The following is an 18,931-nucleotide window of genomic DNA, read 5'->3' as shown; positions in this document are numbered from 1 at the left end:
ATAGATAGATATATATATAGATAGATAGATACAAGTCTTTATTTCACACAAAAACACATATAAAGGAACACAACACAACACAGAAAGAAGAAAACAGAAAAAACAATTGTGTGCAAAGGCGGCCTTATTACTTAGAGCAATCTCTACAAGGCAACCTTTGCTGAAAGGAGAAGCTAGTGCTAGGTAGTGTTGGGTAGCTAAGAGGTGTGTGCCCGAAATTAGACCTATTCCAAAATTGCCCAACGCGCCCAAGTTTTCGCTACAGAAAGGAACCATCTGTACGAGGAATTGAGCGGAGAAAAAATCATGTTACCCTTTCATCTATTGTAAAAATTAATTGAAAAAAATCTCTCGACTGCAGCCAAGAGTAAGCAATCGGAGTTTACCGAGAAAATGACAGTTTTCCGAGAAAATTAGAGTTTTCCCACAGAACAAACCCGACGGGGATTTCCCCAAGGAGAAACAGCTAACAGTTAATAATCATCATTCCTTATTCCGAATCGAATCATTCTAAGCAAACATTGCTTCGCTGTTGACTTTCTTAGATTAAAATTAAGCACAGAAATTAATTTACAGACTCCAGTGTCTTTTCTCTTATTTTTAAACAAAAAATATAAAAGATGGACTTTTCCTTCAATCAACTTGAATTGAATATTTGAAAAGAGCAACCGCCGCAGTTCTTGCTGGTTCTTCTCGGTAGGAACGGCATTCCGAACCAGTGGTAGATTATTTTGACGATTCAAGATGTAAAAGTTTAATTGAATGAAAATATTTTGAATTTGTGGTGATATAACTGTAACTGAGAGTCTGCGTAAAATAAAAATAAATAAATAAATAAAAAGATAGGGCAAAACATAGGTAGGTACTTAACGAGAATACTCTTAAGTCAATCTCCTAGATAATAATATATTACTTATATATTTTTCCAGGACAAAAAGTAGCCTATGTCCATTAATTACATGCTCGGGATACGCAGACACTACAATACATCTCTAACCAAACCAAACGTCAAAATCGGTTTAACAGATATGCCTTATTAAACTAACAGACACACACTTTCGCATTTATATTATTAGGAAAATGATGAATTCAATGATTTTAAATCACTTGGAAAGGCTTTCTTTGTAAGGTTGTAACAAGCCACGGCCGAAGGCTTCTACTAGATTATAACAGCTAAAGTTATTAGACTGTGCATCTATCTTACGCCCACCGAAGATAACACATAAAAACCCAAAAAGTTTTTGTTACAAACGTAAATAAGTACCTCTAAATCTTTTACAATATTTTGAGAAAATCTGAACCGCTAGATATTTAAAATTTATCTATCGAGGTAAAGAGGTCGTATCTAATAGATCGTAACTTGCTTTGGTAAAACGATAAGAGGACTCTAGAGGGTATCCAAATTTAATGTCTAGATCAAAATATCAAGTATTATTTTAATAAACCATTACTTATAAATTCACTGGTAAATAAATTACTTATAATTCAATTTTCCTTAACTGACAAATAAAAACCGGCCAAGTGCGAGTCAGACTCGCGCACTGAGGGTTCCGTACTCGGGTATTTTTTCCAACATTTTGCACGATAAATCAAAAACTATTATGCATAAAAATAAATAAAAAACCAGTTTATAATGTAGGTACAGGTAAAACCATAGATATAAAGATAAAACCCTTTCATATGATACCCCACTTGGTATAGTTTTCTTACTTTGAAAATTTAAACACTTTTTTTTTAATGATGTGGCCAGTTTACGGTTTTTGGATTTATTCCTTTACTTATGCTATAAGACTTACCTACCTGCCAAATTTCGTGATTCTAGGTCAACGGGAAGTATACCCTATAGGTTTTCTTGACAGACACGACGGACGGACGGACAGACGGACAGACAGACAACAAAGTGATCCTATAAGGGTTCCGTTTTTCCTTTTGAGGAACGGAACCCTAAAAATAAACAAATCGCAGTAACCCTTTGGGAGAAACGCGTAAGTAAAGCGACGCGATTTGCCCGGGCTTATAGCCTTTGGAGTTAGGCTTTTCACTCTTATCAGGGGGCATGTAATGATAACAAGTCGCTGATTTAACTAGTAAGTAGTCATCATCCCTATATGTTCCTAATGGTATTTAAGATAATTGGGCGGGTGGTTTCAAGTATGTACTAATAGTTTCTAAGCTAAACCGGGTCTGTCAGACGGGCATGGCAAAAATAGGTATAAGGGTTCCTTGTTAACTACGGATAACGGAACCCTAAAATGTATAATTATTTTTAAAATGAATCAAACAGACTTGGCAGCATTTGATCTTTCGTCAAAAATTGTTTAACAATTAAACCACATGAATTCGATTAATTGGCGAACATTCATTTTTCATCGTGTTGTACAATTTCAGTTAAAATATCAATTCATCACTCTTTTTGATGGCCACAAATCTATTAGCCTTGAGGCAAAATTCAAAAAAAAAATCAAAATTCAAAATATTTTTATTCAATTAGATTTTTGAAAGTACTTTTGAATCGTCAAAAGCATCTACCACTGGTTCGAAATGCCTTTCCTACCGAGAAAAACCAGCAAGAAACTCGGCGGTTGCTCTTTTCAACCACAATACAATTGCGCTGCATTTAACGCTGACGTGTATTGGGCCTCATAAGAAAGCTAAGAGTCACTCATCGGACGATGGAAAGAGTTATGCTTGGAGTTTTTCTACGTGATCAACTCAAAAATGAGGGCATCTGTTACAGAACCAGAGTAACCGTTGAACTTTGTAACTTGATGGTTGCAAAGGTGAAGTGGCAATACTTAGTTCGAAAAACCGATAGACATTGGGGTCCCAAGGCGCTAGAATGGTAACGTCCCTCCAGAAATCGCAGCGTTTTAAGATTTCCCACTATGTGGTTAGACGAGATCAAACGAGTCGCAGGGAGCCGCTGGATTCAGGCGGCGCAAGACTGTGGTTCGTGGAAGTCCCTACATACAGTGAGCAGAGAGCTTTTTAGAGATCCCAACCTTTTTGACTGAAACATCCATCATATTGATTTTGTTTGTGACACTAATATTATAAAAGCGAAAGTTTGTATGTGTGTGTGTGTGTGTGTGTGTGTGTGTATGTTTGTTACTCCTTCACGCAAAAACTACTGGACGGATTGGGCTGAAATTTAGAATGGAGATAGATTGTACTCTGGATTAGCACATAGACTACTTTTTATCCCGGAAAATCAAAGAGTTCCCACGGGATTTTAAAAAAACTACATCCACGCGAACGAAGTCGCGGGCATCAGCTAGTATGAAATATAGTCCATTACTAGCTGATACCCGCGACTTCGTTCGCGTGGATGTAGTTTTTTTTAAATCCCGTGGGAACTCTTTGATTTTCCGGGATAAAAAGTAGCCTATGTGCTAATCCAGAGTATAACCTATCTCCATTCTAAATTTCAGCCCAATCCGTCCAGTAGTTTTTGCGTGAAGGAGTAACAAACATACACACACACATACAAACTTTCTCCTAGTGTGATAGTGTGATATAACCATGTCTCTTGAACCATAATAACGAATCGATTAACACCTTATTCATCAAAATTAGCTCAGTAGTTCAGGCGCTACTATGGAACATATAGCCACACATACATACATAGACTGTTAAAGTCATAAGCTTTATATTGCTTTGTCGTAGTCGGGTAAAAAGGAGTTGCTTCAAATTGTTTTTAGAACAAAAACATTTCACCTGGATACGTAATCATTCGTACGAAGAATGGTTTGTTGATCCAGATCCCGCTTCGAACTCGTATTGTTTTTAAATGAAAATATTATTTCAATTATCGGATTAAATAACATCCGTGCCATACAATATAATACAAAGGCGGAAAGTTGCAAAGTACAAAAACACAATGGTAAGTAAAGCAAACACAAATCGGATCCCAATATCCAGAGTTATGACGTAGGGTAAACAAATTAATTTTATTATTACGGGTTTATTACCTATATAATCCGGGTAACTTTAAAACAAGAGTGAATAGATATCTAAGCAAACACGTCGCATCTTAGGCTACATCATCACTTTCTATCAGGTGGGATTGTGTACAAGGAATCAAAGGCCAAATGGGGTATCATATGAAAAGGCTGTATATTCTAAAACAGATCTTTATTTATTTTTTATGAATAGTTTTGATTTATCGTACAAAATGTCGAAAAAAATACCCGACTACGGAACCCTCGGTGCACAAGTCTGACTCGCACAAAGCCGATTTTTTGGAACTATCCTGTCCATTGCCACGTCAGCTTCGCAAACGGTCTTCTATGGTTCCCCACATTTATATTTGATCAAGTTTGCTAATACGAAAACATAACTTAAACAGTTAGTAAATTCTGTTGGTGTCAATTTAACAGTTGAAAACATTAGGAATGCTTAAATCCGAGTTGTCTTTTGTTTTCGAGATGGAGTTTTGTTTGTTGCGGTTCTTTATTGGAATTCCACGACGAAATATACCGGCAGCTACAAAATTAAGCAATCTGAGTAAATTACAAGCTGGACTTGTTGTAATTCCTGTAATTTTAAAGTTCGTCCTTGTAATTTGTACAGCATGTTAGAATTTGGTTTCCGTGTTATGGTAGGAAAAGCGGTGATAGCCAAGTCGTTAAGATGTCAACTTCCTATTCGGGAGGTCGTTGGTTCGAACCTGGACACGCATCTCAACACTTTGAAGATATGTACGTTTTAAGCAATCAAATACCACTTTCCTGTTTTTTTTATTATGACCATATTTTTAATTAGGTGTTTTTTATTTTATTTTTATTGAGATATACAAGTTAGCCCTTGACTCCATCTCACCTGGTGGTAAGTGACGATGCCGTCTAAGATGGAAGCCGACTAACCTGAGAGGCGTATGGCAGTTTTCATTAAACCCATACTCGTTTTGTTTCTACACGGCATTGTACTGGAACGCTAAATCGCTTAACGGCACGACTTTGCCGGTAGGGTGGTTACTAGCTACGGCCGAAGCCTCCCAACAGACTACCCTAAAAGACTTACTTAAAAGTAAGTGCGACCCTGATGTACGAATAAGTGCGACTGGCACCAGTCGCCTCGTCGATCATAGTATTTTTCCAAAAATAGTAAAACTCATAAAAAGTTTAGATTAGTTGTCAAAAAATGCACGGTGAGTTCAAAACTATTTTAATACCAAAACTACACTGACCGCGATAGACGAAAGTTAAAATTATGTAAAGTGCCGCGGTCGCAAACTATCGTAGGCTCGTTTTGTCACAATTTATTTGTTCGCAACGGCGTGGCGTTAGTTAGTTTCGACTTTCGACAAAGATCCGAAGTGGCAAAATGAAATTTCGAAAGTGCACGTCAAAAATTTTCTAAATTCCCGGAAAACTTTTAACCGTCTTTTTGAACACCAAAATATAGAATGGACTATATTTTTATTCAAGTAAACTTTTACAAGTGCTTTTGAATCGTCAAAACAAATTGCCACTGGTTCCTGCCGAGAAGAACCAGCAAGAAACTCGGCAGTTGATCTTTTCAAGTGTTCAATTTACAATAATATGCCATTCTACACAAGTGATTGTAGCCCCGCGAATTGCTGGAGCGAGTCAAATCTAAATTTTTTAGCATTAACATAATCTTCGATTGTATAATAGGCTTTTTCCAGGAGCATACTTTTAATAGATTTTTGTTTTTAATAATAAAATTGTCCTATGAGGTCTCGGGTCAAATTATTTCTTATCTACTTATTCTAATTTAAATTAGTCTGTATCTACCGTCCCACGACTGGGCAAAGAACTCTCTCCAATTTTTCAACAACTTTCGATTCTACGCCTCTTTGGGGCACCTAATTATTTTGTCTAATTCATCAAAAACATCATTGTCTCGGCATCTCACACCTGGTGATGATTTGTGGGCAAAATTTGATTTCTGGACTCCATAAGTCCAGAAGTAAAATTTTGCCCACTAGTATTGTGTGCCGTAGTATACTACGGCACACAATATGACCTGCCAAGTCTCATTTTAAGTTCTATTAAAAAAAGAAAAGACTATATTTCTATTTAAAATATAGGCTTTTACAAGTAGTAGGTACTATTGGATCGTCAAATGCATCCACAGCTGGTTCAGAATGCTTTTATACCAAGAAGAACCAGCGAGAAACTCGGCGGTTGCTCTTTTCAAAAATTTGATTTTTAACCCCCGACCCAAAAAGAGGGGTGTTATAAGTTTGACGTGTGTATCTGTGTATCTGTCTGTGGCATCGTAGGTCCTAAACTAATGAACGATTTTAATTTAGCTTTTTTTGTTTGAAAGGTGGCTTGATCGAGAGTGTTCTTAGCTATAATCCAAGAAAATCGGTTCAGCCGTTTGAAAGTTATCAGTCTTTTCTAGTTACTGTAACCTTCACTTGTTGGGGGTGTTATAATTTTTTTTTGGAATACTTATGTAATATCGTAAATCTACGTCTACGTAACGTTTTAGGAGAAGATATTTGCATATCGTGTATTTTCACTTTTCCCTTTTTAATCTCATTATGAACCTGCGGATATATATTATTGTGTTGCTCGCGAAAATCTTACGAGATTCAGCAAGATAAGCAGTGATGCGTACGGAACATTTCACATATTTAGGGTCCCGTAACCGAAGGGTGCCAACGAGACCCTTTTACTAAACCTCAGTTGTTCATTCGTCCGTTTTTCCATCCGCCTTTCTATCTGTCTGTCTGTGGGCTTGTATTTCATGAACCCATAATAGGTAGAGAGTTGAAGTTTTTATAGACATGTATTTCTATTGCCGCTATAAACAGAAATTTCAAAATGGCCACCATGCAAATAAAAAAAGTGTTATATCTTGTACGATGGTACGGAACCCTTCGAGTGCGAGTCCAACTTGTACTTGACCAGTTTTTTATGTGTTTGGCAAAAAATACTTTTTTATTTTATAATACAAAGTTAAAGAGGTATATGTATTAAAAATTAATATTAAAATGAGATTTGTTATATTAGAGAAATAAGTTTAGTAAGATTAAAACACAACCCATATTACGTTTTAATATGGGTATGGTGTTTTAATACGAGTAAAACTATGTGACTACAAGCGAAACTTAACTAAACTATGTGAATATAATGTAACGTGTCCCAAACACTAAAGTTTAGAAGTTTACTGAAGTAGCAAACAATGCGTCAAATATGCTTAGAAGCAGAGTTTTTAGGCAAAAAGCTTTTTCAGACTTTTTTTGTGAAAGTTTTGGCACAAGTTTTGAAATCGAAATCAGAATAGAAAATAGTGCTACACAAAATCCTTACTGATCTTATACAGCACCATGAGGTAGAGAGTACTTCATGGATTTGTGCAAAAAATTATCTTTGGCCTTATGGTCGAAAATGAAGGCATAAGTGTTCCAACATTTTTGGAAACTCCAAAGCCTCAGTGATTATTTTCGAAAAATCCACATGAGAGAAGCTGGGTTAGTTAGCTAGTTTAACTTATAAACCAATAATTCCATTCATTTTATTTCTGATTTAACAGGGCTCTCTCCGTCACTCGTTTCCACTCGTTTCATACAATCGTAGTTCCAATTTCATTTGAATATTAAGCAACCAAAGTCCATGAAATTTTGCAGACATATTCTAGAAACTAATATCTGTGTCTGTGGTGTTTTAGATTTTTCTAAAAATATATAGTTTTAAAATTACAGGGGCTCCAAGATTTGTATGAAAATTTTAAGACCGCGTAACTTTGAAACCGAATATTTTAACAGAAATCTGGAAAACCACAGACATAGATATTAGTTTCTAGAATATGTCTGCAAAATTTCATGGACTTAGGTTGCTTAGTATTCAAATGAAATTGGAACTACGATTGTATGAAACGAGTGGAAACGAGTGACGGAGAGAGCCCTCTGGGCTCTTCCACTGCCGTAAATAAAATCTCAAACATGAAATGTCAAATAAAAAGTTTTAGAACTATGTATTTAGACGAGAGGAAAAAGTTTAAAAGTGGCTAATGGCTAAAAAAAACCGTCGTTAGACACAGTCCGAGTTGATAAATTGAATTCCAAACGTTGACTATCAAAAAGAGACTTTCAGCACCTTAAAATATCCTACTTTAGTTTACAAACAGCCCCCCCCCCCCCCCCCCTAAATAACCCCCTAAAGAATATTAACTTTCTTAAGCTTTCCAAAATACACCCTAAATATTTTTTGATATTCTGATATAATATTAAATAGTAGGTACGTAGGTAATAAAATTCCTAAAGATTTCGAAACTATTATTGAAATATTTTGATATTTGCTTGGATAAGTGCTATAAGTGCTTAAAATTACTAATAAAAAAATTAAAGAGGTTAAAGTAGAATGAAAAATTTATCTTTACTTAGTTTTATACCTAATTTAGCCCTAATAAATAAAATTTCATTAATAAAAGTTTTTAAAAAGTTAATAAGTGCACTAAGTTATTTCCACTTTAACTTAAAACGGGAATATAGACCTAAATAAAAACAGACATGAAATTTAAAAAAAAACTTGCTACGTCTACGACTTACCCGAATGCCATTGCTACGGTGTTCTACGATCGTGCGCTACGAACCACTGGGGCAGAGTACGGCGTAGCGCGCTCTACCACGGCTTATATGCTGGGCGGTCCCGCCCGCCCTACGGCTACGGACCGCCCAGATGATACGTAAGTAAAGACTGTGGCATTTACGTATGCGGTTTTTTAGTAGTAGGTGTGAAAAGATTAGTGGGTTTCCAGGTATTGGATTTTACTAAACATTTAAATCGCAATAAAATTATGCAGACATAAATTAACAATACAATTCAAAATTCAAATCATTTATTCAAATAGGTAATATTCACACTTTTTGAAAGTCAGTTGTTGGATTTGTAAGATGTTATAGTGGTGATAATTAATTAATGCCCAGTTTATAAAGATAACCCGACTGAATTTGTCGTGGACTGTTTCTTAGACTAGGGCGCGTTTGAGATCCTGAAAGTGTTTTTGATATAAGGAACATAGATATTATAGGAGCTCATGCCTAAGCAGAAATAAAGAAATCTAAAAAAAAACGTTTTTTGTACGTAATTTTTTAGCCCAGTTTAATGACCTTTTATGATTGGGTACATTTATAAGATGAAGGTATATTAAGACCAATTAATTTGCGATTAATCTCATTTATTTCATATTTTCATGTAGCTCTAGAGCTATTCAGCCAATTACTTATGCCATTAATAAGCCATATAACAGCATGATTCTGTACCAAGTAGGTATGCAACCTCAAACCAAAAATGTTAAACCTAAACTTACAAAATTATAATATTAGTCTATTCATAACGACTTGGCTAATAAAATTTCTAAGTTATAGAAAGAAACTTATAAGTAAATCTTAAGTTACTAGACCATGGATATGCCATATAATAACACTTACTATTAGAGTACTTAACAGGGCTCTCTCCGTCACTCGTTTCATACAATCGTAGTTCCAATTTCATTTGAATATTAAGCAACCAAAGTCCATGAAATTTTGCAGACATATTCTAGAAACTAATATCTGTGTCTGTGGTGTTTTAGATTTTTCTAAAAATATGTAGTTTTAAAATTACGGGGGCTCAAAGATTTGTATGAAATTTTCAAGACCGCGTAACTTTGAAACCGAATATTTTAACAAAAATCTGGAAAACCACAGACATAGATATTAGTTTCTAGAATATGTCTGCAAAATTTCATGGACTTTGGTTGCTTAATATTCAAATGAAATTGGAACTACGATTGTATGAAACGAGTTGAAACGAGTGACGGATAGAGCCCTCTTAAAAATTCTTTGTACTAGACCCAATAGTTTGACAGTAGTATACTTTGATAAAATCATTAATCAAGCACACCTTTCCCATTTCCCGGCACCTCTCGGCCTATTACAATGATTACAGTTTACACGGATTCAATCCAAAGTCGGAGCGCACGCGCGTGTCATTTGTCTCAATTTCGATTCATTTTGAAATAGAACCCCCGCTTTATTTGTTGGGGGACCGTGGAGACATTTGTAATGGTCTACAGGTAGGTGTAATAGACACTTTTTCGATAATCTTCGACATTTTCTGGGAATTTTGCAAAAAGAGTTAAAAAAGGACGTACAAGAGACCAGTCTCATAATTTACTTCCATACAAAGTAACGTAGTATGTTCTGCACTGTCAGGTAGGCCTCATGTAAAAGTGAATATTTGATTAATAGTTTCGAAGATGGAGGACGGAAGTCTTCAACGAGTAGCTGCAAATGAATGGCGATCAGTGAAATTGAAAAATTGCAGGTACTTTTAATCGTAATACCTACATATTATCATATTATAATCCTACTAATATTATAAATGCGAAAGTGTGTCTGTCTGTCTGTCTATCTGTTTGCTACGTTTTCACGGCCCAACCACTGAGCCGATCTTAATGAAATTTGGTACAGACTTCGGATACATCCCGGGGAAGGACATAGGCTACTTTTTATCCCGGAAAATTCAAGAGTTCCTATGGGATTTAAAAAAACTGATATCCACGCGGGTGAAGCCGCGGGCATCCTGTAGTACAATATACATTTTCATTCCTTCCCTATTTACTATTAGGAAAGCAATGAAACGTGTGTAAAAAAACTCGACACCAGTGTTTATAACAAAACTTTATATTTTGGAAGATCACCCCCACATTTTGCAAGAGCCCAAACTCTTGGTAATTAGTCAACAGTTGGTTTATAAAATACGGCACGTTCAACGGGACAAGTTTAAAATTTAATGCACCGCAGAGTTGACCTAATGCATAGTAATGTGCTTTAATTTAATACTAGTACATACTAACCAAATTACACTTTGTTCAAGTTAATTGCATAATTACAACGCCCAAAACGAGTCGTCAAGCTTTTCATAATAATTTTGGGAAGAATAATTGACTAATTGTTAGAAAGTGTTACTTTATTGATGGTTTATCATCATTATCATCATTAAACTTAGCTTAACTTAAGAGGGCTCTCTCCGTCACTCGTTTCATACAATCTAAAACACCACAGATACAGATATTAGTTTCTAGAATATGTCTGCGAAATTTCATGGACTTTGGTTGCTTAATATTCAAATGAAATTGGAACTACGATTGTATGAAACGAGTGACGGAGAGAGCCCTGTTAATAAAATTAAACTCAGCAACTCCCTGCGACTCAGCGTTTGATGTCATCTGTTCGGTGGGGGTCTCCCAACGTTGCGCTATCCGATGTGAGGAACACAAGGCTGTGGCGTGTGAAAGTCCTTGCAAGAGGCCTATCTGTTACGTTTATCGGTTGACAATGATGATTATGATGAAATGTTTTTGACGTCATGATGAAGGAATACAAGGTGCTTAATTTGCTATAATCCGCTAAACCAGACAATCTGTATGGTGCAACATGCAGCATGCGATATACACCGCCCGCCCCCCACTGCTAAACATGCAGGAAAAGCTAACCGCCCCGACACCGGAACATCCTCAGGAGATGTCGACCTTACAATGGCATCCCGAACCAGTGGTAGATGCTCTTGACTATTAAAAAGTACTCGTAAAAATCTAATTGAATAAAAATATTTTGAATTTTGAATGCACATTTGCAAATCTTTGCAATTCTTTACGATTCTGGTGGTGGTGGGTGCGTATTGCTTGTTTGGTGGTTGGATTTTCCTGCATGTTTAACAGTGGGAGGGCGGGCGGTGCATATCGCATGCTGCATGTTGCACCATACAGATTGTCTGGTTTAGCGGGTTATAGCAAATTAAGCTTTTGGTTCCTTATATATCATGGAATTCCGCAAACTAAAGCCTGCTTCAAGCATGCTTCTATACAACGTCATGATGAATGTCAATCTGGGTTTATGACGTAACATCAAAGTATATCGATGTCACCGCTTATCACAGGAAGTGATTGTTTTCCACTCGCGCCAGTAGGTTGCTCAAGCGACACGACCACTCGACATGTCTCTGTCACTATTCCATTAACTTGTTGTTATCATTAACTAATAACTGATTGTTAACATAACAGCGTCGTTAATGTATAGTGCGTACAATTTGAGAAAAGTCTCGCCATATTTGCTCTGTGTCAACTATCATATCAAAAAAAAAAAATGTCTTTTATTTAATTACAAATACTTTTGAATAGTCAAAAGCATCTGCCACTGGTTCGGAATACGTTTCCTACCGAGAAGAACACACAAGAAACTCGGCGGTTGATCTTTTTAAAGATTTGATTTACAGTATTATGCCATATATAAAAGTAATTCCAGTCCCACGCATTGCTGGAGCGAGCTGCAGGTCAAATCCATGCTCTTGTATCATTCACATAATGTTCGATTGTGTTATATGCTTTTTTCAGGACTATACTTTTTAAACTTGTGTAAAGGCTAGTCCAAAATAGATCGCGGAAACTAATTATAAAAGGTTATGTATACCCATTCGATTCCCACAAATGACTTTTGGACTTTCCCGAGGCGGAGCGTAGGTGTCGCAAGTTGATTACGGTTTTTACATAGTTTGCTTATCATGAGATCTATAGAGAGCACTTTGACTTTGCTCTGACTTAAGACACTGTTAAAACGAGACAGCGTTATACCGCTGGCATAAGTCTGTCTCGTTTTAACTGTAGCTTAAATCTGAGCAAAGTCAAAGTACGCTCTATAGACACTTACCTACCTACTTTGTCGAGTTGTAAGTACGTGGTACGTGGTACGTGGTACCGGTGCATTATTATTTTAACTACCCTACACACCTTCTTAGTCACTCCTCTCACCAAAGGTTTCCTGGTGGAGATTACTCTTTAAGCAATAAGGCCGCCTTTGCATACATAGTTTTAAGCTAGCTATATTTCATGCATTCTCTATCTAGTGTGCAATAAAGTATTTTTCTATCTTTCTATTTTTAATTTGAAAGTGTCTGTCTGTCTGTTATATTTTCACGGTCCGTCTATTTAACTGAAATTGATGAAGTTTAGTACAGAGATAGCTTGTATTCTAGAGACGGATATAGACTTTTTAAACTTTTTAATCACGGAAAATCAAACAGTTCATACAGGCATATTATTTAAAAACCTAAATCGGACGAAATCGCGGGCATTAGCTAGTATTTTCATAAATCACGTTTCATATTTTCTATGGAATCACGGAATGAATTTAATATTGCAAATACACTGAAGTTATGAAGTATGAATGTTGCCAATAAAGAGATGAATATTTCCTCACACCCGATATATTAAATGCATTCTTAAATCTTGTTGAAATGTGTAATATAGCAAATATTTGTTATTATGACACGCACTTTTGGTGGCTTACATATCTTTTTTCTCTTATAAAACTGTAATATTAAATAGCCTGTTTACTTATTTGTGACCAAAGTATATCTTGATCTAGTTTAAGTTGAACTCACTTAAACCTTGTGTGTGTTTTACTTAACTAAAATACACCTTGTTGCGTAGATAGATAGGAAAGGGTAGACAGATGAACACTTGTTCTAAGGCCTTTGCCCTTAATGGTACAAATGTAGACCCAGCCTTAGCCGTTTAACCCTAAAATGTATGTAATGTATGACAAATAGTTCATCTTTATACAAAAATATTCAAAACAATTTGTGTGTGTAATCGTGTGTGATATCAAATGTATTCAACATCTCCTGTTCCATTATGTATTGAAGTTATGAAGCCCAGTGGTTACATACTATAAAAGATTATAGGATGCCCGCGACTTCTTCCGCGTGGATTTAGGTTTTTAAAGATCCCGTGGGAACTGTTTGATTTTCCGGGATAAAAAGTAGCCTATGTCCGTCCCCGGGATAAAAGCTAACCCTGTACCCGTCAGAATCAGTTAAACTGTTGGGCCGTGAAAAGGTAGCAGACAGACAGACAGACACACTTTCCCATTATATATACCTTATAATAATCCATACTGGATAATGCCCGAGATTTCGTCCGCGTGAATTTAAGTTTTTAATAAATCCCGTGGGGACTGATTTCCCGGGATAAAAGTTGCCGGTATCAATTTCCGGGATTCAAGCTACCACTGTACCAAACATTAGGTATAAATCGGTTAAGCGAATGGGCCTCTAAGAATCCCTTTGGTTTTCCGGGATAAAAAGTAGCCTATACTTCCCCTCGTATCAGAAAACCAACTAAGAAATGAGAATCTCATCCTTTTTTGAAGTCAGTTGAATCATGTTTTTTTTTTATTCATAGGCAAGCGCTTGACCACAATCACACCTGATGGAAAGTGATGATGTGGTCTAAGATGGGACGCGTTTACCTAGAAGGTGCCTATTCACTCTTGTTTTAAAGATACCCGGATTGTAATTGGTAGGAAACACAGATCGCGGGAGAGTAGGTATTCCAAACCTTGGCCATGCGTATGAGGAATGAAGACGCAAAACGTTTCGTGCGTGTAGATGGAATGTTCTACTTATTCGAAGTAGAATAATAATAATTAGCATAAAGTATCATTATAGATTGTGTTAATAGGTATTATTATTTCATTTCTACAGAAAAACGCATTTAACTTATAATAACAGACCGGTCAAGATGAACTCGCATTTTATATTAATTAAAATGAAAAAGGCATTAACTATCTACGCTAACGGTATCTAGGTAGATTTTAGAAACTTACACTGTTCATAGTTTTATTAACCCCCGACCCAAAAAGAGGGGTGTTATAAGTTTGACGTGTGTATCTGTGTATCTGTGTGTCTGTGTATCTGTGTATTTGTGTATCTGTGTATCTGTCTGTGGCATCGTAGCGCCTAAACGAATGAACCGATTTTAATTTACTTTTTTTTGTTTGAAAGGTGGCTTGATCGAGAGTGTTCTTAGCTATAATCCAAAAAAATTGGTTCAGCCGTTTAAAAGTTATCAGCTATTTTCTAGTTTTCTTGTAGAAAAGAAGGTTAGATAACCCTTAGGTTCATAATATTCAAGTGTCAATTGACAAATGTCAAGCTGTCAAGATGGACGTTGCCTAGATATACATAATTATTTATTTGAAAATGATTTGTCGGGGGTGTTGAAAATTTTTAATTTACACTTGTAGTCTCTTATATTCCTCTGGGTTTTGACTAAACGCAAAACTTGTGAAGTTATAGCTACTAGGACCTCAGTCGTTCCTTTTAAAGATTTTTCAAAAATCGGCGAGTCAGACTCGCACATGAAAGGTTCCGTACCCTTTTATATAGAACATTACATTTGGTAAATTATTTTTTTCGTGAACACATTTAATTTTTTTATTTTTTTTTTTGATGTACCTAACCACAAATTCACAGTGATCGGATTTTTTCCTTTTCTTGAGCTATTAGGACCTACCTATCTGCGAAATTTTATTATTCTAAGAAATTAGCTCTAGTATCGACTAATGTGTCAGAATTAGTCGATACTACAGCTAATTTCTTAACCTGGACCCTTTCAAGTAAAGATTTTTATATAAACCTGTGAGGATGATAGGTACCTACTGCCATTGTCGCAATTGAAAATGCCATAAGCCTACGTTGTCGTATTAGTTTAAAAAATGCGAAAAACCAAATTAAATTTGAATTTCGCGGGCAGGCCCGTCTCATGCCTCTTAACGGGACTCTACTGAGTGACCCCCTGGCCTGGTTATAATATACGAAGTCGTTTTCAAGAAGCCTTATATTTTAAACATGTAGACATCATGAGTATTTTATATTTTGATAATCTAAGCGAAAACGTTCTTATACCTACTTATGTAGACACTAGATAGGTAGTCCCCCATCTCAATCGCCTTTGACGATAGTCTCATTTGTTTGAAAATATTTGCCCTTATAATTCTTGAACTGATTATTAAGTATACTTAATTAACGGTCTTTCAATATCACGAGTACCTACCTACATTGAGCTTTCATTAATTAACCTTTCGACTAAGTACCAATATTTTTATTCCTGTATTTATTTACTTAGATTTTAAAACTGAAAATAAACTACTTACAGTAGATTCATATATTATATGCTTTAAAGGTAAGGACCTTTATAAAGTATTTTAGTGTTCTCCTCATAGACTTACGAATTTTCGCTAACATTCGTAAATCTATGGTTCTCCTATTATAGAACGGTACTCAGAAAATTGACACATTTTTACCGACCAATCTCCTAAGTATATGCCTCCCTTAAGCTACTCGACACTGGCGAAGTGCATTGTGCTAGGCTGGCACTACAAAAAGCCACCAAACAAGAAAAGAAGAAAACCATTAGCAGGCCAAGAGAAGCGCTGCACCAGGGAAGTTATTGAAACTTTTTTAAATAATTAAATTCAATCTCTTCGGGTTTACCATGCTAAATCCTTGCTAAATCTAACAAAGCGAGTGAAGTGTGAACAATCGTATGAATACCTCTATTTTTAACTCTATGCCTATGCTATCAAGCTATCAAAATATGTAGGTACCTAGTCTGTGTAAGGTGTAGGTAGAGAGATGGTAGAGAGGAGCTAAAAAAAAAAAGTCACCGCCAAAAATTCAAAACTCTGAAATAAATGACGGTTTGTTTATAACCAATAAATCAAATCTTGAATGTTTTCTAAATTATTTGTTATTTGGTTTGTTATCTTCTTGGCAACGTGCGAGCCGGATAAACGCGTGATAACCACGTTGAAGTATTCCAAATATTACGTGAAGCCGACGGTCGTGAACGGGGAACCGGCGGCGACGGGCCAAGTGCCTTATCTAGTCTCGATAAAGGAGCCCATACTAAGGATCGGTGATCAAAGGATTGTGTGGAAAAATCTATGCGGTGGGAGCATCATAGCTCAGAATAAGGTGAACCTTCTGTCTTTTAAATTATTTCTTAAGAACTAAAAAGTTGTCACCCGTACCTAGGCTGTAACCCATCCACTGATTGCTAGATCTCTGATAGAAAAAGTTCTGAACCAGTCGCAAATTACGAACCTAAGTAGGTACATCCAATCCAATCCAATCTAATCCATCAGCCTGTAAGCGTTTTTCCATACACGTTGGAGACAAGGTGCTAGTATGTCAACCTCACACTAGAACGCGCATGCGATGGCAGACTCACCATTAGGTGGACCAACGAGTGGAAGTCGTTGGATTCAGGCGGCGGGCGCGCGAAAAATCGTGGCGTGTGGAAGTCCCAGGTCCGTACAATAGATCTATGTCCAGCTGTGGACGTCTACCTGTTACCGACGACGATAGATATAATACGTGACAGGTCGAGATGGCAATCGGGGTGGGGACGCCCCGCACACCCGCACGGCCCCCGCGCTAACCCGGTGCGGAATAGCGCAGGTAACGGGTGCGGGTGTGCGGGGCGTCCCTCCTGCCTACTTCCCCGATAGCCATCTCGACCTGTCGTGTACTCTAGCTAGATGGAGGATTTCAAGTTGTTATAAAAAAATCTGCTAGCTGATGATCGCGACTTTCTCCGCGTGGTTTTAGATTTTTTAAAACCGCGGGAGAACTATTTGATTTTCCGGGATCTCTCACTGTCCTGGTCTTTAACTATCCACATGAATGCTCCATTGCGATATGATTGAAGGACAAACCAACAAACTTTCCCATTTAAGTATAATGACAAGTATGATTCTAGGTGCTCACAGCAGCGCACTGCTTCGAAAGCCAAGACTTCTACTACAAGAAAAACCCATCCATCCTTCGCATAGTGGCCGGCAACCTGCGCACCGACATCACTCACTCAGGCGACACGGAAACCAACATCATCAACCAGTGGAGAAAAATCAACAGAGTCATCCTACACAACAACTTCAATTTCCCCCTAAACGATATAGCGCTTGTATTTCTAAACGCCCCTTTAAAATTTACTAACAACGTCGACTTCGTAATTACCGCTTCTAAAAATACTGACTATACACATACATGTATGACGGCTGGTTTTGGGAGAATTGGCCATAATTCGAAGAGCAGAATTTCGCCTATTTTACTTATAGCAAGGATCAACACTTTGTCAAAATGGAAGTGCTCAATGATCTGGGAAATGAATATGAATTCGTTTATTTGTTCAGACTCCTCAATATCAGATGTTTCGAGAGGAGATTCTGGCGGACCCTTAGTTTGCAAGGGCACTTTGGACCCCAAAGAAAAGCCTAACAGGGACTTGCTAGTCGGAGTTGTAAGCGGGAAGAATTTTGATAAAACAACGATTTTTACAAGGGTGTCGGCATATAAGGATTGGATAGCTAGGAGTGGAGACAAAACTGTGTTGTTTGAATGTAATTTTTTGATTACATTATTAATTTTAATATACTTATTAATTGTTTTTTATAAATTTTATTATTATTTATTAAATAAATTTTTTTATCGAATCGTATCCTTAAACCGATTGCACGATTAAAAGATTTCGATACGAGATCGATACAATATCGTACCAATACGGTATGTTATCGAAGTGTTCTGCGGCTGCTGGTTCCTTTGGTTCGTAACGGTCTACGAAATAAGATTATTTTTATTGGTTTGTAACTGTAAATCACAAAACGTGAAAAAATCAAAAAGTTTAAATAAAAATTAATCTGTACGTCTATGTTTATGTATATCCATAATGTACATATATGGATTGTACGTGTCCAAAAGAGATGGGGTTAAAGTCAAGCAAATAAAATACCAAAATGTTAAACATTTTCAACGTTTATTAATCCATATTTTATATTGATTTTATAAAATGTTTTTAAAACAGCATTTAAATGTCTTAATAAAATAAATTGTTCGTAAAATTCTTATATTTAGGCAATACAGTACAAACTAGTGCATAACAGGTTGTACGTAAATTCCTCAACTAACTGACAAAAATTCTAATTAATCCATCTGTAATTATTGATAAGTTATCGGCAGATTACAGATTGATTGCTTATTAACCGCCGTCAATCGATAGATCTAAAGTATTGCATCCTATTCACAATACTCCTTATAGAAAAGGACATCACTAGTTATAGCTCCCTCAA

At 36.4% G+C, this 18,931-nt stretch overlaps 2 protein-coding genes across 2 annotated transcripts in view; one reads left to right on the top strand and one right to left on the bottom strand.

Annotated features, from left to right (window-relative positions):
• LOC123876953 (myosuppressin-like) overlaps nt 1-8,605 on the bottom strand; it is a 36,234-nt gene extending 27,629 nt beyond the window's left edge. Inside the window, exon 1 of the mRNA XM_045923404.1 lies at nt 8,528-8,605. Within this exon, the coding sequence (XP_045779360.1) occupies nt 8,528-8,538 (11 nt within the window). The 5' untranslated portion in view covers nt 8,539-8,605. The remainder of the gene's footprint in view (nt 1-8,527) is intronic.
• A 7,866-nt stretch (nt 8,606-16,471) lies between these two features.
• Nucleotides 16,472-18,735, top strand: LOC123877094 (chymotrypsin-like protease CTRL-1). The gene is made up of 3 exons (XM_045923601.1): nt 16,472-16,778; nt 17,566-18,227; nt 18,717-18,735. The coding sequence occupies exons 1-3, from the start codon at nt 16,533-16,535 to the stop codon at nt 18,733-18,735; spliced, it is 927 nt and encodes a 308-aa protein (XP_045779557.1). The 5' UTR covers nt 16,472-16,532.
• The last annotated feature ends 196 nt before the right edge of the window (nt 18,736-18,931 follow it).

The sequence above is a fragment of the Maniola jurtina genome, chromosome 22, assembly GCF_905333055.1.
Source record: "Maniola jurtina chromosome 22, ilManJurt1.1, whole genome shotgun sequence".
Lineage (NCBI taxonomy): Eukaryota > Metazoa > Arthropoda > Insecta > Lepidoptera > Nymphalidae > Maniola > Maniola jurtina.
This window is presented reverse-complemented; position numbering and strand designations above follow the sequence as displayed.

What these genes read in the sequence shown, in the direction of transcription:
- LOC123877094 (XM_045923601.1), top strand. Translation starts at nt 16,533, where the DNA reads ATGTTTTCTAAATTATTTGTTATTTGGTTTGTTATCTTCTTGGCAACG. An exon ending in GCATCATAGCTCAGAATAAG is followed by an intron (nt 16,779 to 17,565) that starts GTGAACCTTCTG and finishes GTATGATTCTAG; the next exon opens with GTGCTCACAGCAGCGCACTG.